This window comes from Eutrigla gurnardus (genome assembly GCF_963514095.1).
Source record: "Eutrigla gurnardus genome assembly, chromosome: 22".
NCBI lineage: Eukaryota > Metazoa > Chordata > Actinopteri > Perciformes > Triglidae > Eutrigla > Eutrigla gurnardus.
The window spans coordinates 7,113,760-7,135,857 of record NC_139933.1 but is presented as its reverse complement, the minus strand read 5'-3'; the positions used below and the strand labels follow the sequence as shown (position 1 = coordinate 7,135,857).

Genomic DNA, 22,098 nt, shown 5'->3' with positions numbered 1-22,098 from the left:
GAGCAGTTCTGCATTTACACACCATTTAATCTCAGGTCTCATTTACCTCTTTACTTCTTTGGCATCACTTGCAATGAAGAAGCCCAGCGTCCCCTCCTGCATTTTCATATGGTTTCCAGGGTTTATCAGGGTGCTGCAAGGATTAATAGACCAGAGATGACACAGTGGAAAGTTATATCACAGAGTTTCCAAAGCACTTATCGCTGCCAGTGTCAGGATTTTTGCAACTAATTTGGCACAATGTGTGTTTATTAAATCCAGTTGATGAAAGAAGATATGTGGTGACACTTCAAATGGTATGAAATGAGCAGCGCATTAGAGAAAGCACTAAAACAAAGCGGCGGCTGTGTTTAAAGAAACCAACTGCCACCGACCCCATTCATTTGTCAGGATGTTATCAGAATCGCTTCTGACGTCTGTGAACTGATCAATTTAGACACCAATTCAGCACACTTTGTAAAGCGGCTTGTGTTTGCAGTCAAACGGAGAAACTGATTCAAAGTAGCTTCATCACTGAAAGCAAATACTGACGGCAAACACACCTGCGTATTTAGGTTTTTGCATCCATGAATTTTAATGACTTCCACTTACCTGCATTCCCTTTGATCAGACTTGTACTCTATAGCAATCAGTAGCAGCTTTAGCTTCACATAGCAGAGTCTGCAAAAGAAAATAACAATATAATTACACTTTATGCTCGTCTTAGCCGCCTTTGTGTCACTTTTCTGTACTTAGAGGTCTGATTCATATTTTTGAGGCTGAGCACCCGTTTCTTCCTGTGAAATGGGGATCATCTTAACTTTTTAAACTCTTTAACTACTCTTTAACTATTTAAGAGTTGTGATTCAAAGATTTTGTAAAGAATAGCTCATAAATGAATGGAAACCATAGAAAAAAAAAAACAATTAAAAAATGACAAATAGTGTCAGTTTCTTGCATGCAGAAAACACAAACCTGAGAAGAAATCAAAAGATGATGCACAAAGCACAACACTTACTCGCAAATGACAGGGAAGGACATGCCCACAAAAGCACTGGACAGGTACTCGGTGTACATCTCATTGGCTACTCCCTCTAGGTAATACTTCTGCCATGTGTCCTCCTCAATCTACAACAAAGAAAGGTCACCAAATAAAGTGAGTTGTTCCATTACAAAACTAACTGAACAAAAAAATATATATAAAGTTAAATGTTCCTTTTTTTTTTTAAAGTTCATCCCACTCACCAGATGCTGCACACGGGCCTCATCTGTGATAATCATTATTATCTATTCAGGCTATGTTTATGGCAAACTTTACTCCTGAACTTAATCCAGTGAGCACAGATGGGTGAATCTTAGCTGCGGCTACCTTGATGAAGGACCTCATGGAGAAAAGGTTGGCCAGCATGGTGGAGAGGCCCTGAGCCAGGCAGCTCTGAGCGATGAAGCCCAGCTTCAGCTCCGCAAGGCAAATAGCGTCATCTCCCTCCTTCCAGTTCCAGCTCGGAATGTTCAAAAGGTGGGCCTAAAGGCAGAAAGTCAAAGCCACGTAGTTATTTCCAACATGTGCTCTAGATGTTAAAAACAGAAAAATATTCATATCAAAAGCTAAAGTATTCCAAACTTCTAATTAATGACTCAAGCAAAAGTAAGAGATAACACCAACCTTATTGTGGTACTGCAACATTTGAGTGATTATTCTGATCTTCGGATGGTAGTTCTTGATCGATATTACTCTGATGCATGACAGAAACAACAAAAACTAAATCAGACCGCCTGCAACACTCTTCCTGTGTTAACGTCTATTTCTGGGCATGTTTATATAATTCATCAAAAGTGAGTCGTATTTTCTTGATAAGGGTCCAAAAGGGAAAGTGAGCTCCAGGAGTCTGTTCATGCTGCTTGTGTGCTTACAGTGAGAGCCAGATCCGACACTCACAATTTAAGTCCAGGACAAAGTGGGACTAATATTAACTCTGGCATTCACTCTCGGAAGTATGTTCATTTCATATATTCCAGCCTACTATCTGCATTTCCAAATAACTGTCATGAGTTGGATTATAGAACATTTTCATAAAAGCACCTTCACATCACATCTTGATGAATTCCTGACTTCTACGAGCTGAATATTTAAACCCTCAATGCAATGTTTATTAATTTATACAGTATAACATCGTTTGAAGACACAGTTCTTCTTATGATTATTTCCTTCCCCAAATAAATTCTGACAGGGTTTGTACACATATATACACACCAACTGACAACCCCTAAACCCTGATTTCCTCAATCCCAATGTTGAAACTTTTCCACTTCTTCCGCAACAATACAACATGAATGCTCACAAATGATAAATAAAAATATAACCTCATGATGTTGGAGGCATCCTCAGCATCGGGGTCAGCACAGTATTTGTTGGCTAAGATCAAACAGGCATCAGCTGATTCGATCTGGAATCAAAAAAATCACACACAGCAAACAGATTATGTTAAAAACATTGGAGACGGCAGAGTCTCCCTCGGAGCCCCAGAGGATGAGGATCGGTCAGTTACCTTGACTCGGGCCAGGTCGTGTGGGTTCAGGACGGATCCTTGGTAAAACTCCACTTGAGTGAAGTGGCGCTTGAACAAGGCTTCCAGCTCAAGATTAGGGGAAATACTGAGACAATAAAGAAAAAAAACTCATACATTTGAGGAGGAACACAATTTCTCTCCTGAAGAGATTTTTTTTTCTCAAGTAAGGAAATGTACTGTTTTGTACAGAGACCCGGAAGGACTTAGAAGGACAAACATAAATATTTAAGGTTGGGGGGAAAGCTGCATTTTGCCAGATCTTTTTTTTCATTTAGGTCGATATAAAAAAAGATTAAAAGCAAACTAAGTTTTGGTCACTATAACTTGGCCTGAAGGAGAGCGGATGGCAGACGGACCCTCAGTTGGTAGATCTAGTCATTTAAAAACAGCAGCTAAAAAAATTCTAACTGATAAAAAACTGATACTGTCATAGGAACCCAAAATTAAAAAAAAAAAAAATGTGTGCGATATCTTGCAAAATGCATCTTTCTTTTTTAAACCTTTTAATTATTTTTTCTCCCTCCATGTCCATCCACGGGATCTGTAGCCTTTTACTATTTCTTTTGTACTTACTTATGGAGAAAAACAATTTCTACATTGACATCATCCCTGTCCTTGTGTAGGAAGTCTTTTAGAAAGTTGGACACACTCTCAAGTGTAATATGACCACAGACCACGATGTGCCTGGAAAAGGGGGGTGCAGAATCATAATGAAACTGAAATGTAGTCGGAATAAAAGTCAACAACAACACACACACACACACACACACGCACACATACACACATATTGAACTCCATCCTGGAATTAAAAGGTAAATCTGAGATGACAGAGATGTAATGGAACAATAATCAGTGCTGTTTGTATTTAGGTGATTCATTTAAAATAATAAAAACTATGTTGCAGAAGGGATGTTTGCTGTTCCCGTGTAGTGAGGACTGAACGGTAGGTCAGAGAGCGCTGTGGATTTCAGCATCAGATTATAAAGGATCAGAGTTATACTTAGATGGAGATTATGAAATCAGCACACAGTTTATCCCAGTTCCCACATTTCACAGATCCTTTACATAAGGAATACAGTTTAGATTCATTCCTATAGAGCTATAACATATTTGTATTTATTTAGTTTTTGTCATGTTTACTCAGGTAATCATTTTTGTTTCACTGCACTGTGATTCTTTGATGTTCAATAAATCAATTATTTTGCATCACCTGTTCAGCAAATGAGTTAAGGAAAATAGTCAAGAGGATGTTATATCAATGACAATATGCCAATGACAACAAGTAGACATGGAGAAGAAAACAGAAGGAAATAGAAAAGTAATGATGCATTAATATATAAACTCAAAACTAAAATCATACAGGCACAAATACTCCACAGATTTCAAATTTTCTTGAAACTATTGGTGAAATGTAGCAACTATGTTAAAACTGTAAAGTCAGTGTTGAGATGTTTGTGTGATTAAGTCGAAACACAAACAAGCCGGCCGCTTGCTTCGGCTCTGAACGTGACTCAAGTTTGTTGAGAAATGTTCAATTCACCAATAATCAACAAATTACAAAAGAAAATAATGGATACAAAATTGTACACAAAAGTAACTGAGTTTCCTACAAACAAAAACAAAAAGCAGCAAAGATTTGGTTTAGGAGAGTTTCCCAAACCAAGTCTGGCTTCTTCAGAACCAAGTGAAGAAGAAGGATTTTGTTTGGAGGCATCGTGCAGAATCTCACTACCTGGATAAACAGCTGCAGAGCTCGGGACACGGAATATGCTAAAGGAATAGTTGGACATTCTTTGGGATATGCACTTTTTTTTATAAGAGTTAGATGAGAAGATTGATGCCACTCTCGTGTGTGTGTGTGTGTGTGTGTGTGTGTGTGTGTGTGTGTGTGTGTGTGTGTGTGTGTGTGTGTGTGTGTGTGTGTGTGTGTGTGTGTGTGTGTGTTAAATATGATGCTAGAGCCAGGAAGTGATTAGCTTAGCTTAGCTGAAACAGTTTCTGTCCAAAGACAGAAATAAACACAAACCAACACCTCTACAATTCACTAAATAACATGTTTCTTTAAATCCAAGTGCAAACATGTTGTATTCTATGGGCAGTTACATGCTAAGCTAAGCTAATTGTCTCCTGGCTCTAGCTGCATATTTATCGTACGGAGACGAGAATGGTAATGATCTTATCATCTGACTTTCTAACTATTCCTGTAAACTCAAGATAGATTTGATTTAATCCTGAGGGTGTAGGTCAGACTGAAGATAAAGGCCAAGAATGTTCAGAAGCGAAGCATGACAAGCAGAGCAAAAATAAGCTTTTCCAGAACAGAAAAACAACATTCCAAAGAGTCAGCATGAAGCAAGCGATGGGACAGGATTGGATGAGTTTGATCATTTAAATAAATAATAAATAATGTTACTAGTTTATAATGTTGTCAATTTGATTTGTCTTTAAATATAATTACTTCAAATATCTTATCTTAAATTCACCACACTAGTATGTACTGTATATATTGTTATAAATGATTACCCTTACAGGCATGGGGATAATCTCAATAGCATTTCCATACTGTATAGAATTAAATACTGATAAGTATTTAAGTATAAGTACTCTCATAAGATATTTGCATGAATTTATTTTATGTTATTTTTGGAAATTTGTCCGGTATAGAAATTTGAGTTTGGGTGGGTAAACAGAGAGATGAGTGAACAAAATCAAACTGTGAATGACTGCAAACACTTACAAACACAAATTTGGCACAAATTGATACAACATTGATAATAAGCAGCCTCATTGCAAATCTAACACCACAAAACATGTAGGATTTTCTCTCAACGCGTGAATAACTACAGTTATTTATCGCTGTCGTAACAAACATAATTCTGGTTTAAAGATTACTGCAAATAGCTGCTCACGTTATAGAGCAGTTATAACTAGATGTGATCGCCATAGCAACAATTTCAGAGTTCTGAAGCAAGACTATGTACAATTCATAAGGAATAGAACATACCCTTGTTAAATTCAATAATCTGTATATATTCAACTTTTTCCCCCAGCAGGTATAGATCAGAGAGAAAATCCCACATGTGCCATCTTTAAGCACGACAATAATACATGTACAACTACACGGCAAAAATATCATGTCTTATCAAGTCATTTTTGTCAATTTTTGAGCCCTCAAAGTCTTATTTACTGAAGTAAAAAAGAAAATATACCTGGCAGCAAAGTCACTTACTTTACAATAAGACGAATTAAAAAAAGTTCTTTGAATCTATAATTTTTCGACAAGTTGATTATTATGGAAAATGGGTCAAAATTATCCAGCATACCAGATTTGTTTTAAATAAGACTTTAAGAGTTTAATAACAGACAAACATGGTTGAGAGAGATATTTCTTTTGCAGTGTAAAAGCAGCAATGACGGCTTGCACACATATAACAGCAGCAGCAATACAGTACAATCAAGTCTACACATTAATCATGGCCAAGTTCTTCAGTCACAGTGTGACTTTAGTGCTAATAGAGATAATTCAATCTCTTATTACAGTTTAATGACATCTATTTACGCAAAAGTCAGGGTATGTCACCTCTTTAGGAGAGGGCCAATTGAGTCACACAAAACCACACCATTAAAAGTTAGCTGTTTTTTTTTTTTTTTTCATTTGTTTGACTTACTTTCTGCCTCTGGTCGAGTTATAACTCCCTCCATATTTCTTCCGATTAAGGATGAGAGCAGCAATTTCTGGCACGTAGCGAGCAAACATGGCCTACATGCATGAAAAAGAAAAAGAAAAGGGCATGCAGAGAAGGTTCTACTGCGGCGGAGGCAGTAGAGCCTCCTTGAATACTTACTTTCTCCCATTAACCGCACTATAGGAACCACCATATTTCTTGCGGTTTCCTATTAACTCTATGATTTCAGGGACGTAGCTCGCAAACATGGCCTAAGGAGAAGATAAGAGACAGAAGAAGAGACTAAAAAAACGATAGGCAAAGAAGAGCAGGTCTTCTATTTGTATTTTTAAAGAAATCCGTCTAAGAGAGGAACACTCCTGTGTGCGTAGGAGCAGTATTAGTATTTACTTGTTAACACTAAAAAAGGAAGAAAGGAAATTAAAAAAAAAGTTCATTCAAATTAGTCAACTGAATGTAGCTTTTATCACAGTTACATTCCAAATATCAAGAAAAGTATGAAAATGAAAATGAAATTATAAGGCCAATATTTACGGATATTGGAAGAATACAGGAGAAAAATGACAGCTGGTGTGCGGAATGTCAATCTGTGATAGAAAAATAGAAATGATAAAAAATCAAGTAAAAGCCTTATGTGCCATGTTTTGTCCAACAAACACACGTCAGGTTGATTTTGATAGCGCGGCCTAATGGATGGCACACATTAACAGAACCCTGAGGAACTCCGCTTAAAACACATCTGGTATTGCTTTTTATGTTGCCTGTGTGTTTATGAGTGTAACTTATCCTGTTTCAGGACATTTAGGCAACTACAACAATACCCACAAATGAAAATGAATGACTCAAAAAATAAACTAAAAATGTAATTGAAATTATCCAAACAAAGATTTTTAACTTCCTTGAATTTGAAATATAATTATGTTGAGTTTAACAATGTTTGGCTTCACACCATTTCTTCATACAGAATACTCAACTCTATATTACAATGTGTGTCTTTACTGTTTAATCCTCCTTAATAATACTTTATGATGTGTCCTACATTATCTTTGGCTACTCCCCCAGTTGTGAAGTTCCACAAAGATTTTTTCTTTTTTTCTTGTAAGATTGAATATTCATTTCATAGTCATATTATTCTGTAAAATCTCCACTTGGTGCATTTCCTTCTCCAATATTAATTTAAATATTAAATAGAAACAGCGATAATGTCGCTACATCCATCAACCTCGGCTATAACAAATCCTCGCTGTGTCGGTGTGTTTGTTGGAAAGAGGGAGGGGAGGGTGGAGCCACCTGAAACCGCAGTACTTTTACAGTTAATAACAGATGCAAAAAATTTCAAATATTCTACAGGTACATATTGGAATTAATAAATAACAGAGCAAACGTCAGCATTATACCTGAATAAATGCCGCAATACTGTAGACAATGTATGACATGCAACACACTGTGGTGAGCCACAATAACACCTCAGTGTAAACAACAGGTGAAGGGCGTCCTGAGGCGAGAGCGTCCCAGCGCTTGTTAACACCTGGCGGCGGGTGATGATTGGTTGCATGGAGGATATTTAGCAGGAATAAGTAATGAGAGGGATTTTTACCAATCCACCAAGGATGAAGAAGACCATAAACAGGCGGCCCAGCGTGGTTTTTGCATAAACATCTCCATAGCCAACAGTGGACATAGTAACCATGAGCAAGTAGACACATTCCCAGTAGGAAAGTGACTGGGAATTTTGGAAGTTTTCCCAAGGATCGCCTGAGTTTTCCACCTAAAACAGAAATAAATAAATAAACAAAAGGATTTTGACAATGCAATAAAAAGTATGTACTAATAAATGTCTCCCACTAACTCACCAAATGAATGAATCCTGCTGCTGTTAGCCATGTGCTTATGAAGATTGAACACAGGTTCACCAGCTTTATTGAGTTGCTATTCAAAAGAAAGAGCCGGATGAGTTGTTAATGATTAGTTATGACATTGATATCAAGAAAATAGATCGTCCAAGATAGATGCTCGAAAATGCATTATCAAGCTTTCATCTTGCATTCACTGATAACATAAGAAAGCCAGGTGGAGATACAGTGAGTAACTGTTTCATAAATAGATGTCATTATTTTAGAAGATTAATAAAAAAAAAAGTAAAGTCAACAAAAGTAAAATAGCATGCACACATTCTGAAGTTCTTAAAGCTGTGTAATTTAATTGATTCTTTTCAATTAATATGAATGTAATTACAGTGCATACTTTGGGTTCTTTAAATGTGTGTTTTATTTGGGAACTAGTCCTTGCATGACCTCCATCCTCTCCTACTTCCTGTGTTCTGTCTTTACCTTCATCTGAGTGAATGAGGGAGGAGATTAGTCTAAAACCTTTTGTTGCGCTATAAGCTCTTCCTGACATCTGTGCAAAAAGCCGTTAACTCTAAACAGCGAGAGTGCTGTTTCATTCAAGACTCTATAATACTGTACACACTCTCACTCACTGCTGTAGTGTAAACTTAATATTAACGTTTGACTAACAAGCCAAAGCAAAACACTCCTGCTGGTTTTGCTTCAGGCAAAAATATTGCATCAAAGCATAGTTCCCCCTTCAAAATAAAACGCTATTCATGCATATAGCTACACAAGAGTGCACGTCACTTTGCATGCGATGTTCACACGTAAACATTTCATCAAAAAGTAAAATACAATATAAATGCACTTACCTTGTCTTTAGTATATTCAAAAACTGTAAAATTTCTGAGAACTGTATCAACCTTAAGGCCCTTAAAAACCTCAAGCCTGTGAGAAAAAGACCACAAAGCAGTTATCAGAGATGGCAAATAACGTTTGAATCAACATCAGAAGCACTACGACAGTGCAAGAACACCATACCTTTCATCCCTTCATCCATCTTTAGCAACTTCATTGGATTCATATTGATTAAAAAAAAACAAACAAAAAAACTCCCAACTGATCAAGCGATACCGATCCTCACTGTATTATGAAAAGAACTTTGTGTAATATGTGGGGGGGAACTAAAAAATAGCTCAGCATCCCAGACCTCTCTCCGCAAACTAACGACAGACTGCTTTAATCACCGGCTTCTACCTGATACGCGCTTCGTTGCTGCCGGATGAGGTTCTGAACGTGGTCGGGATGAAAACCTGGATTAGAGACAGGTGGACACCGTCACGCCAAACTCAATGATTAAACAGACGTGACGTCAAATCCTAAATTTGAGGGATATTTATAGGAAGGAGAAAAAAAAATTGCTTATGCCTTTTGCCAAGAGTTCAAGGACGGCAAAACACCAATAAAAATGAGCCTGAGCTGCTCTAAATGATGATTACATTATAAGTCATTTCTGTTTCTGTATGAAAAGCTCGGATTATTAACTCAGAATTCACAATCTGTTAAAGTAAAAGTAAGTTTTATTGTTTACATGTCCATCATTCAGGCACATTGCAGTAAACCACCTGCTAAAAGGAACCTCCCACCTGACTTTAAAAGCCATATGATTCATAGATCCGACTATTCCACTGCGGTGTCAACGCTGCAAGAACAATTAAAAAGCCACCTCGGCCAAGAGCGAGCAATCAAGTAAAATCCATCTCGTCATTGGTTTAATCGGGCGGACAAATTTCCCCGCTTGAATGGATTTGTGCGAATGCCAAATGACACAAATCAAAAGATGTTACGGGCAATCATTCAGCCAGAAAAAAATATAAATAAATAACATTTTATTAAATGACGTGGTGTGCCTCGCCAAAAGCTCGTTTTTCATTTCAAGCGAGCGTTTGCCAGATGGGGAACATAATACAGAGCAAATCCTGAACCTGAACCTGCTCCAGCTGGAGTCCAAAGACCTCTGGACACGCCAGCCTTTCCGCTTTAGTGGAGATTCCCCCTCGTTTCCCACGTTCTGCAGGTCTTACCCCAGTAGGAGATTACATGGAAGCATGCACCGAGGCTGTAGCAGATGCTGTCCTGGTCCTCTTTCTCGCTGACCTGCCCATGGCCCATCCTGACCCTGTAGCCATTCTGGAAGAGCTCCCCGGTCGATTTCTTACGCCTCCTTGTGTTAGAAACTGTCTGAGAGTGCGTGCCGCCATCGGGCCCCCTGTACACTAACATCTTAGTGGGAATCATGTCTGGAAGTTACTTCTGGTAGGCAAACGTCAAGTCCAGAATCTGCTTCACATCCACCTCTTCACTAGTCTGCTTCTGCTTTGAATGTGGAAAAAATAGGATCCTCCTCCAAAAAGCGTAAAAAAATAAATAAATAAGGGTGCTTTCATGATATTATCACCCAACAGGTTGGCGTCAAAACTCTGTGGAGTTCAAAAAAATTGTTTATCTACCTCAGATCTTCACAGCATCCTCCCTGTGATCGGGTGCGTTCGGCGAGCTTAAAGCAAACCCTTTTCCCATCAGGATATTAGAGCGTAAGCTCCTTTAGGATTCATCCAGGGAAAGGAAAAGGCCAGGCAGTGAATCTGCCCATCAGCTGGCTGGCACAGTGTAACCTACATCTCGTCACTATAACCCCACAACTGCTCCTGACAAACCAAATTTCATTCTCTAATCTTGGACAAGAACAGCATGTCTCGCCTTTATAGCAGAAAACAAGGCATGTGAAACGAGCAGTAAAGCTGTGTATGTGGAGGGGGGGGGGGGGGGGCTTTGGCAATCAGTGTGTTTTTCTATGGATTTAGATGTTCTACAATAATCCCTAAATTAATCACAGCTGATGTAATAACCACTATTGTAGACGATGTGAAATCTAAATGCGCAGCATGAAAAATGTCACTGCAAAGAGAAAAAACAGCTGACGGAAGTCCATTTAATCCGAACACAACTCTGTTCTCAGCGAGTCTGAACTAAACCATTCCAGTACAAACGAGCTGCACACATGTTAAATAGATTCATAGATCGTAAAAAAAACTAAAATTGGAGAAAAGTATGCTATAGTTTCCTATAAATAACTGATATATAAACTGTAGGGGCGAGAGATCACAAGAAAACAAAGCTTCGGCTATCGTGACTTATTTCTGAGAGAAACGGGAGGAAGTTGATTTGATCATTGAAAAGATTAGTCCATGACCTTCTCTAGCTCGGTGCCGTTAAAAGCTGCTGATTGATAGATGGATGGCAAGGCATGATGTTATTGATTGAAATTGGTTGGGAGCTGATGTAAGCATGTGTCAGATTTTATATTCCAGGAAGAAAGAAAATATTGTATTTTAATTAGAAATAATACAAATCATTTGTTTTAATATTTTCAACATTTTGTTAGGTGCACACTATGAGTAGTGATGTGATCTAAAAGGGTTAAAATAAGTTAAATAACAAAAGAAATCTTTACTTGAGACTACAATGGAGCTTCTTTTTCATGGAAATCTGTCCATAAACATGCAGCAAATTAAAGTCCAAAGGCAAATGTCATGGTAAATAAAATGACAATTATTTTTCCAATAAAATTTGCAGTTGAGGACATTAATTCAGTGGTATATCTTATCTGGAGTTATGATAATAATGATAATTATTTCAGTCGCTGCTTGTTTTTCAGCTCCTGATTTCAGACTTTGCAGTAAAACCACATTGTGTTTATTAGCTGCTGGATGTCGTTTCTGCATGAGGGCATTTTAATATGCAACATCCAAAATGTGTCATGCTGGCATCCACACGGCCGCCGTGCATCAGTGTTAGTACGAGGGAATGTCCCGTATCCTGTGTGTGTATTTGTGTCAAAATGTTCAGACCGGAGGATTGGCAGATTGGCCGAGTGCCCGGTGAAATATGGAGTTTTGATCGGAAGGGGGAGTTGGACAGCTGTGAACAGATGCTGCTGAGCTGGTGATGACCCCTTCACCTGTTTAACCTCTGGTTAACTAAACAGTAAATCAGTCGCTAATCCTCCACGACCAACTGCTCACTGACCATATTGACTGAGATTATGTCGGGTAGAATTATTTCTACTGGAATATCCTTCTAAAAGAAAGAAATGTGAGGTTTTTTTGTTCATTTGAATATTTAAAAAAGTATTTTTGAATCCCTACATTCAAATACAGATAACCAATTAATACTTATTTGCTGTTGGGTCGGTAAGTAGTGTCACATTTTTGTTTGTGTGAAATACAGAAAATAGAACAAGTGCATGCATGGCGGAGCAGATAACACAGAGAGCAACACCTACACAAACAGCAACAACAAAAAACAACGGAGGACGGTAACAGTGACAACAGAATAACAGCAAAGCTCACCATCTGACTCAGACCCAAAACAATCAATCATGTGCAAATCTTTCTAAAATAAGTGATGGGTTGCTCCCTCCTCCATCATATCTGTGACAATTTCCTCAGCTAACAAAACAAAACCAGCAACATCACACGGAGCGGCTGAATCCTCCTGTTACAACAACAACACAGCACTAATGTGATTGGTTGACAAACCTTTTATTATACCTTATTTGATCCCAATATATATATATATATATGAGAGAGAGAGAGAGAGAGAGAGAGAGAGAGAGAGAGAGAGAGAGAGAGAGAGAGAGAGAGAGAGAGAGAGAGAGAGACCTAACAGATGCTCTGCAGGGGCTCTGAGGGATTAATTTGTGATTTTTGCTTTTCCTTTCAAACAACAGCATGGCGTCTAGTGGAAGAGCAAAGGACTGTCATTTTCAGAAAATAAATAAAAGCACTAAACGGGGAGTCAAATCAAAATGCAGTGAGTTGGAAATAAAATCCAAATAACATGAATGACTCATTTAAGCTTGAATACAAAAGTTTGTTACAACTACAGCAACAAAATGACCAATTTATATGCAAACAATAACCAATAACTGTCAATCTATTGCAACCAACAATGAGATGTATCTGCTGCTCAAATCATGGCAAAACTGTCATTATGTCCCATGTCCACTAGATGGCACCAGCAACCAGCACTTTTACTTTAGTTGTTTTCACAGTACATCATCCCAGGGAAAATACACAAGCACATTATGCAACACTATCCATCAAGCTGTAATACTGACTATAAAGTGGAGGGGGTTCATTGTTGGCTACATGGAAGGTTTGTTCACCGGCTGACAGGAGAAGAAAAAAAGCAAGATCCCCCTTAATCCTGTAATTCCTCACAGACCTTTCCGAGTGATGAGCCTCACACATTTAGCAGATTGACTTCTCTTCCAGAACTCCAGGCCCCAACAAAGCCTATTACCTTTTTTTTACTTCTTTATCCATTCACGTATTTTTTCAATCACGGCTTGATTTCATTCGTGTTACTGCAGGTGTGTTGGAAAGGTGAAGGGCGTGTGAATGACACCTGCAGCACACGGCCAAAGACATGGAGCCGATGACATTTCCATCCAAATCAACTTGCATAAGTTCAGATGGCACATCGGATGACAGCCGTACAATATTTGATGGAGCTGTCATGCAAACAAGTGTTAGTCTGACATAGTAAAGCTAATGAAGGTTTTTGAGTCGCCGTGCTGTTCAGTTTTTTTAAATTGGATGCACAGTTTCCACAGTATGAGTGAGGAATTAAACTATTCATGCATTTAATTAGTAAGTTCATTAAATGACAAAATGATCAAACGTATATGGCTAGTATTGAAGGTGTGTTTAAATGACCACAGAATACTAAGAGGTTCTCTTTTTGAATCTTTAGTGAGGTGCTGAGATTATGGCGGTGCGTTCACTGACAGCTGTTTAAGACCCGTTAAATCCACTGGGGGGCAGCACAGGCTCCAGGTAACAGGACCCACTGTACAATAGAGGGCCTGTTAATGGTTCTGTGTGATGTGAGCATCCTTACCCAGCCAGCTCCTGTTCAGGTACACCGACACGAACACCGGAGGAACCGTGAAGAAGTCCACCACCGAGTTCACCTCCAACCAGAACCACAGCTTGTCATTGGCAGCAATGAACTGATGGAAGGGTGAGAGTCACAGTTTTCAGGTACAGAGAAAAGAGTGCAAATAAAGGACACGTGCATTTTTTTTTTTTAAATGTCGGCAACTGTAGATTTTCTTACACGGAGGCCAAAGTAAAGCAAGAAGAACACGTTGAACGCCATGTCGATCTGCAACGTCAGGTTGCTGTAGAAGTTCTGACAGGACTCGATAGGACTGTTGGAAAGAGGAAGAAACAAAGTATAATGTCTGACAAATATTGGTGGTCAGGTGAGGAAAGGGTTTATACACACATATATAAATAAACAGTATTTAAAAAAGCACAAAAAATGCATTTTTGTTTTCCTTTTTCCATTTGTAAGATTTCCAAAGAAACAGAGGAACATAAGTGTTGAAAAAAGTGCAATCGTTTTTTCCAACGTTTCTTTTCTGTTGAGAAAGGACATGCATTTATTCGTCACACAAGCAATAACTTGTCGAGATGCCTGATTAACCCTTAAATAACTGCAAAACCATCTGTCATATTCCAGGTGCCATATCACATTATGGAAATGCCTCTGTGTTCCATTCAGGCCATCGTTTTCGATCTCATAAACAAAACATTTCAGGTACAAATTGAGTCAAAAAATGATGGAAATGCAGAGCCAAGGCAGTAGTTTAAGGGTTAAATGCATGCAGGGTTCATGTCCTCTTTTATGAAATCAGGCAGCCATAGCAAATGCAGTGAAGTCTCACCCTCAAAAAGCTTGTATCTGGCACTAAGAATCCAAATAAAGAGAAATAATTAACCAGGTGAATATGACTGGAATAGGTTAGTAGGATTGTGTGATTCAAATTATAACCTTGGAGTTAAAAGATAACCTTTCAAAAATATTAAAAACACAGGAATGAAACAGGGCGCTGGAGAAAGACAGTTAATTAACTTAATGTACCGATGTGATGAATGTTTGTTTGATTAAAGCATCATTTGGAAGAATAGCTGCGTGACAAGAGCAAAAATAAAACAGAAGATTTGATTGGTTGAAAACAATTAGTCGGTAAATCAAAGAGTAGTTTTCCACCTCCTGAAAAAAGAGGATTTAATGTTTGTCTCGGTTTTGTATCATAAACTGAATATGTTTGGGTTTGGTCAGACAAAACAAGATTATTTTAAGAGATTATTGATTGATCGTATACAGATGATAGATTAAAAACCATGATAGCTTCATTGTAATAGAAATAATGATTAGTTGCAGCCTTCAGTCAGTGGTTCCGAATCTGGGAATTGGCTAATTAGATGAATAACAGGAAAGCAAACAAAAATAACACTTTAGATTAGGGAACACATATTAACCATGAACTAGTTTAGCATTAGCATTAGCATGCATAAGTAGCATATTGGCTGTTTTTAAGTCATTATAAATCACTTACTAATGCCTTATTCTGCATGATCATTAACTACTGTGAGAGTTTTCCATCAATAATTTCCTAATCACTGCTTTTTGATAGTGAGTTAGGGAGTTATTGTAATAGAATAAGCTAATAAGAAACTAGTTCATGGTTAATATGTGTTCCATAATCTAAAAAAACATATATATATTTATAGTCTATTCCTGCAATACAAAATTGTGTTTTTTTTCTTTTTATGGAAAAAAATAATAATAATTCTGTTGAAATGTTTCAGGAATACATTGTGACTTTTCTGTTTTCTCTGTTTTATCATGTAAATTAAAGGATCAGTCCTCAATTTATACAATAAATGAATCCGACAAGAAATAGTTCCTCTCTGATGAAGTCTTTTCATGGACTTTTAATGAGGGGGTTTTACTTGGTTTTAACGGTTAACAGGATGGGAAAGTTATAGTCACAGTCATTTCCCTGCAGCTCGTCAGGAAACATGTCTTTCTTCTCTGCATGTTGGTGCCAAGCTGGCCCGTCTTGTACATTTAGTCTTTTTTTCCGTGCCTCTATGTTGGTCTTCTACTCTCACATTCACCAGCACACCACTCAACTGCAACAACCTCCACTGTGCCGTTTAATACCACTCGGATTAAAGCAAATTGCTTTTGTTTGATAAAACGCTGTCTTCCTGTAGATGGACTTAGGTAACATCTAAATACCTCAGGGATTATTTTTGAACCGATCTGATGCACAGCGCTGACACTCGGCCGGTGATGTGATGAGGACTCGGACTACCCTCGGCCATCCGCAACCGCCACACAGACTTATTAACCCTAATGACTTTAAGATAAGGAAAGATACTTTTTGCATCTCAAAGTAAAACAATACACAACCTGTCCAAATTTAGGGGAACCATAAAAGATGAAAAGATGAGCTACTTTCCAAAATAACCTTATGGAAAACTCAGCACTAAAGCATCTTTGCATGTTCTTCTCTTTTAGTCAACCTAGAGGTGCAATTAACTTAACAGTAACAGTCAGTCATCTTGCATCTGGATCATTTCTCACAAGTAACAGTGAAGACAGAGAATAAGTGGATCTTCCTTTAGGCATCACTAAGACTAGTTTCCTCTATTCACTCTAACGACACGTCGGCCCAGCAAATCCCTGTCATATCAGGGTGACAGACCGTACGGCGAAGGCAGACCTGCGGCGCTAAATAATTGAGTTCCAGTAGACCTGGTTTGGAAGAGGACTAAGCCTGTTATGGATCACGGACCCTCCCCGCTCAAAGTTGCTCCGGTGTCTCTCTCTCCCTCATCCAGTTCAGACTCGGATCAAACATGACGACGGAACCTGAATGTTATCCGGCGGCACAGAAAAGCCAAACCCACTGGGAGTCAAAGGTCACGCAGAATCCTTCGAGCAGGTGTCGCTTTCAAATATTCACCCCAGAACAAAGTATATGTATTTTGGTTCCTTACTTTGAGGAATGTAAACAGGTTTCCCCTACATTATACTATTATTAATTAGGAAAAATAAACCTAATGAATTAACACAAGCAGTTGCGCAAGACTTTGCTTGAATAAATTACATCTACAATTTCACTAATGAATATTTTTTTTACATTAACAATTAACTATTCCAGTTGCAGTTTAAATTAGAAGTTATGTAAGTAAGTTAATTAGAGTTTCGTTTTCCCACAAATCTTACTATGACATCATGGTTAAAGCTCAGGAAATGGTTTTCAGCAACGAGCTCTCATAAACTCACTGTAAGCGGCTAGTAGAGACAGTTTTATAAGGTTTTACTTACAGCTTTATAAGGTGAGAACAAGTCAATGTTTACAACTTGCTGCGCTGCCCCCAAGTGGCCAAAAGGAGTAGTGATTAATAAGGTATAATTGAGTTATTTTGCCCAAGATATGTCATGAATGGGACATTTCACAGGTGAATGATAATCGTGTCAGAACAATGTATGGTTAATTAATTATTATTAATATGAAAGAAGGGTTATGGAGAAGGGGTGAGAGTAAATAAGTTATTCTTCTTCTCACTCCTTTCCGAGCTGTAAAGAAAAAACCAATCGGACATTTAAATTTTGCCCTATGATTTTCATTGCTCTGCAAATATTGCTTGGAATGTCTAATTGTTGGACTATTTTGTTGTTTTTTTTATTCCTATTTTATGTCTTTACTTGTTCGGAACAAATACAAATACAAACGGTGACATACACTCTACCTGCCATGAGTGAACTTTAAGATTTGTCAGCTTGAAGTTTTTCTGCCTCTGAATGAAGCTATCACATGAATAAATACCTCAACGCCAGTCTTACCAAGTATCCTGCACCAGCTTTAAAATATACTCAATGTGTCCGGCGCTCAGTGTTTGACACCCAGCTCTACTTCAACATTGATGAAACAAAAGCCGGTGTGTCTTACAAATGGCATGAATGGGAGCAGAGGGTGCAAAGTGAGACACGGCTGCAGCTTTGCGAGGTAAAAGACTCCCCGCGGGACCTAACCGGCTTCTTTATCTCCGCTCAGCTCAAAGCTGGAGCTCTTCACTATGAATTTAAGTGGGTCTTCGCCGTGTTGACGTCTCTCTCTCTCTCGCGCTCGCAGCCAGGTCAGCCTGCCCAGATGACAGCCTCGGCGGCCCCACAGGACTAATTACAGGAAGGGCCGTATCTGTTACAGTCGGCTGCCACTTACAAGCAAGCGCGAGAGCAGCTAACTGGCTGCTCTTCCTTTAAGTATTGGGCTTGTTGGAGTTGACAGGTAGTGAAGAAATACTGAATAATAGAAAGACCTGGACAAGTCTGAATAAAAACTGGGACAAAGAGCCTTCTAGATGAATATATGAATTTTCTTAATTGAACAGGTGCTGCAGCATCACGGCTCATTTTGTATTTATGACGGCGGCCTTTTTCTCGTGCGTGAAAAAAGGTCAAAGACGGAGGTCGTAGGTCATCCTTCATCAGGTAAATAAGGGTATCGGGCGCCGGGACGAGTTCAGAGAACAGGAGGCCACAGATGGCTTCGGTGAGGATGTAACTCTACCTGAGCTTGTCCAGTTAATGAAATGAGATCATGCTCGCCGAACCACAAGCCAAGCCCTCAGCTGTATGCAGCCTTATGAAATAACAAACAAGCTGAATGCCTGCCTCCGGGACCACGAGCCAGATTACAGCCCATTTTTCCTCTTCTCTGCCTTGACATTACTCCCAGCGGAGACTCCCCCCACCCCCACCCCCACCACCACCCCACCCCCCGGGCTTGATAAAAGCTTTTATCCTGGTATATTTTGCTCTGCTTCTTAATGGCACATCCTGTGCAAACACCGCCAGGCTGCAGTAACCGCACACTGTCGCACACGGAAAATCAAAAGGGTCTCCCACTTCCTCGTCACTATGGTGTGATGAGTGACGGTGAGTGGTTTTGAACAGGAACTCGGGTCTTTCCTGTCTGTTCGGGAAAGGATCAGATCCTTTCGATATAGAGATTAAGCATCTGTGAGCACTGGCTGGGGAACTCGGGAGCTGTTTACCTGGAAGAGGATTGCATCAAAAAACAGCCAGCGGGTACATGCTCTCAAATACCATACAGGGCACAAAGCACTCACTGTAATTAAGACTAGAAGTTTAGTAGCCTATATGTAATATATGAGGATTTATGAGAGTATAGGAACCAGTTAATGGCTGACGTCTCTGAGGCTAAGCCAAATCATAAATGTCTGAAATATATAATTATAATCTTTATAACAGAAGTGACATCGTTCCATCAGCAGGATTTAATAAGACCATTATGCAGAATAAATGGTACATTTTCTGAAAACGTTAACAAATCTGAAAGCTTTGAGGGACAAACTCAAGGTGTGATTTCTCAGATACCTAGAAGCCAGAGCAGTGACGAATGTTTAAAAAAAAACATACTTACTCAGAAGAATCTATGAAGTATATAACAAGGGCTCCGATGCTGAGAGCAAACACGAGCACCACCTGGAAAAGAAGAGAGGGAAAAGGAACATTTTACTCACGTTGTTATGACGATACTAAATCATCCAAAATCTAACTTTACACAAAAAGTAGTTCAGAACTAATCAGCTGATGCTCGAGTACAGGAAACGGGGAAACGAGGACACGGGCTTCATGCATCTGACCTCTTTGGCAGGAAATGTATTCTAATATTTAAAAGTGATGTACGGGGTGTGGGGGAGTTTGTAAAGTTAGACACTATTTTCTGACATTTGTATAAACGAAATAATTCATAAATTGAGAACTCTTAGACAACCAAACTTAAAGTTAACAGGGGAGAAAATGCATCCATAAACCATTCGCTTCACATCTCAAAATGACAGATTTGTGTTTCCAGGTGTGTGGTGAATGTCTAATGCCTGTAAATGAGTAGACCTCGCTACATCTCGGTCGGCCTGTTAGAATCCTGTTATATAAAGTCGGGAACAGCAGTGTCACCGACGCCACTCATCAGTCGCTGTACATCCGACAGTGTAAATAAACACACAAGAGCTCGGCGCGTCGCGTAAACAGGCAGCGGAGGAGTGGGCGAGGTGACAGGAATGGCTTCGGTCTTTCTCGCAAACAAGGGGAGGATGCAGCTGAGCTTTCTGTGGCCGCGGTGGAGTAGCGTGATAATAAAAAAACCAGGGCATTGCTTTTCCTCCGTCACTCCGGCTTTCTGCAGGGCGAGAGAGATGCTGCTGAATAAACCAACGGCTGGATTGGAGTGGAGAGACGCTCGGAGCGGGCTGGGAGGCAGCTCGCAGGGTAATAAACATGAGAAGGTGTTGGCGGACAAAGCAGGAGCTGTCAGGTGACGGCTCTGACACTGATAGAGCTTATAGGTGAAATCAGACTAAACTGTAAATACAGAGCTGAATGGTAAATACACACAGAATAAATCAGCATAGCTAGAGTTTTGGAGGCCAAACAGAGCCGGAGGTGACGATCAATACTGCCTGGGAGGATTATAACCCGGTTTCTGGCTACTGTTGGGTTTTTCTAAGCAGAGGAGGAAACTAATCAGACAAAAATCTGTTCCCTAACTAAAGCATAGAAGTTTGTCTGTAATGTAAAACTTACAAAACCTGTGTTTTGACCTATTTCTGTAATTCTTTAACAATAGCGTTAATCATACATCATTAATTGGTCTTTAGAGGTTTACAAAAAGCACAGCCGCTCATTAATACTGCTGCAAAACGAGCTTCCCCTTTTAAAAAGTCAGTGCTAACGACCCAGAGAGACTCCGGGAAGGTTTTCAGCCAGACGGCAGAACAAATGTTTTACATCCTGATCTACACTAGCAGGTTATCTGCCAGCCGACCAGCCTTTCATCTATTTAGCAATGACACAATAGCCATCTTGAACAAGAAACCAATGAGCCTCCATAATGAATGAGCGGGCGGCCTAATTCATTTCCATGATGTGAAATTGTATTGTCAACCTCGACCACTGATGGCTCCGTAATGACAAAAAGCACCCCGCATGCATTTTTAATCGCCCCTTCCTCTTTGAAAGGACAGGAAATCTCTCTATGCCTCTGACCGTCCCAGTTTAGAAACTGGGAACAATGTTGCTGCAACCCTAGAAATGCTAATGCCGCCGGCAGTAAATAAAACACACGGGGCTGCAACAAAGAGGGGGCAATCATGACAGCGAGGCGACGGCAGGCGGTGCCAGCATGCATCATCCGTCTCAGTCGGCGGATGATGATGATGATGATGCATCACATCTGGATCTGGAGACGGATGCAGCTACGAGGAGGACCAGCGAGCACGGACCGACCGCTGCATGACGACCAGCAGAGCTGCCAACACGTGGCCCGAGTCACATTTATTTTTTACAAACATGCTCTTCATGCAATTCTGTTGCCAAGTATAAGATGAAGAAGGGAATCACGTAGTTATACAAGAAAATGACAAATTACTCAAATGACGCACCAATAATGATTCGTTGCCAGGAGGAAAAAACACTTTTAGGAAATGACTGGGTGTTAAAGTAAAAAAAAAAAAAAAATGTCGAGTCATTTTGAGACAAGTCCAAGTCAATTGATTATTTCAAATCAAGTTTCAAGTCATTTGAGACGAGTTTAAGTGAAGTCACAATTAAGTCTCAGTCTAGTAACAATTCATTTGAGTCATTTGAGAAGTCGAAGAAAAGTCTTTAATCGATCGGAGTAAATCTGTAAATCTCAAGTCAAGTCAAATTGCAAGTAGAAGCCAAGTCTTTATACAACTCTTCTTTTATTGTTGCAGTATTTTTGAAGTAAACTGGGACTGAATTGAGGGTATAAGGATGGAGGATGTCGTATGTAGGCTACTACAGATTTGAACTATATACCTAAATTAACAAACTATATACCTGAATGAATAACTCCTCTTATTTTCTTATGAAATTCTGACTTAAGTCTACAGGAATTAAGGGCAGGAAATTGTGGAAAATTGTATTAAAAAAATAAAAATAAAAAAATAAAAAGCTAATCTAGAACACAATAGTCATTATCAGAAACTGGGAAGTTGAAGCTGGCTGGAAAAAAACTAAAATAATATTAATCAAATAATTCGTCTCGGT

The 22,098-nt window shown here is 39.1% G+C and overlaps 1 protein-coding gene across 13 annotated transcripts in view; it reads right to left on the bottom strand.

Moving 5' to 3' along the window:
• The window catches only part of LOC311008355 (calcium-activated potassium channel subunit alpha-1a), a gene marked incomplete at its 3' end in the record, with an annotated part of 70,247 nt that overhangs the window by 25,274 nt on the left and 22,875 nt on the right, over positions 1-22,098 (bottom strand). For 11 of the 13 annotated variants that reach the window (XM_084001974.1, XM_084001971.1, XM_084001968.1 and 8 more), the window contains exons 3-17: positions 19,448-19,509; positions 14,254-14,347; positions 14,035-14,146; positions 8,940-9,015; positions 8,089-8,164; positions 7,833-8,003; positions 6,395-6,486; positions 3,123-3,233; positions 2,529-2,634; positions 2,344-2,426; positions 1,646-1,715; positions 1,349-1,504; positions 998-1,107; positions 592-660; positions 47-133 (exon numbers count right to left, since the gene is read on the bottom strand). In XM_084001974.1, the coding sequence (XP_083858100.1) occupies positions 47-133; positions 592-660; positions 998-1,107; positions 1,349-1,504; positions 1,646-1,715; positions 2,344-2,426; positions 2,529-2,634; positions 3,123-3,233; positions 6,395-6,486; positions 7,833-8,003; positions 8,089-8,164; positions 8,940-9,015; positions 14,035-14,146; positions 14,254-14,347; positions 19,448-19,509 (1,475 nt within the window). Of the gene's footprint in view, positions 1-46; positions 134-591; positions 661-997; positions 1,108-1,348; positions 1,505-1,645; positions 1,716-2,343; positions 2,427-2,528; positions 2,635-3,122; positions 3,234-6,217; positions 6,310-6,394; positions 6,487-7,832; positions 8,004-8,088; positions 8,165-8,939; positions 9,016-14,034; positions 14,147-14,253; positions 14,348-19,447; positions 19,510-22,098 lie in introns of all 13 variants that reach the window. The other 2 variants (XM_084001973.1, XM_084001980.1) reach the window with 1 other exon arrangement.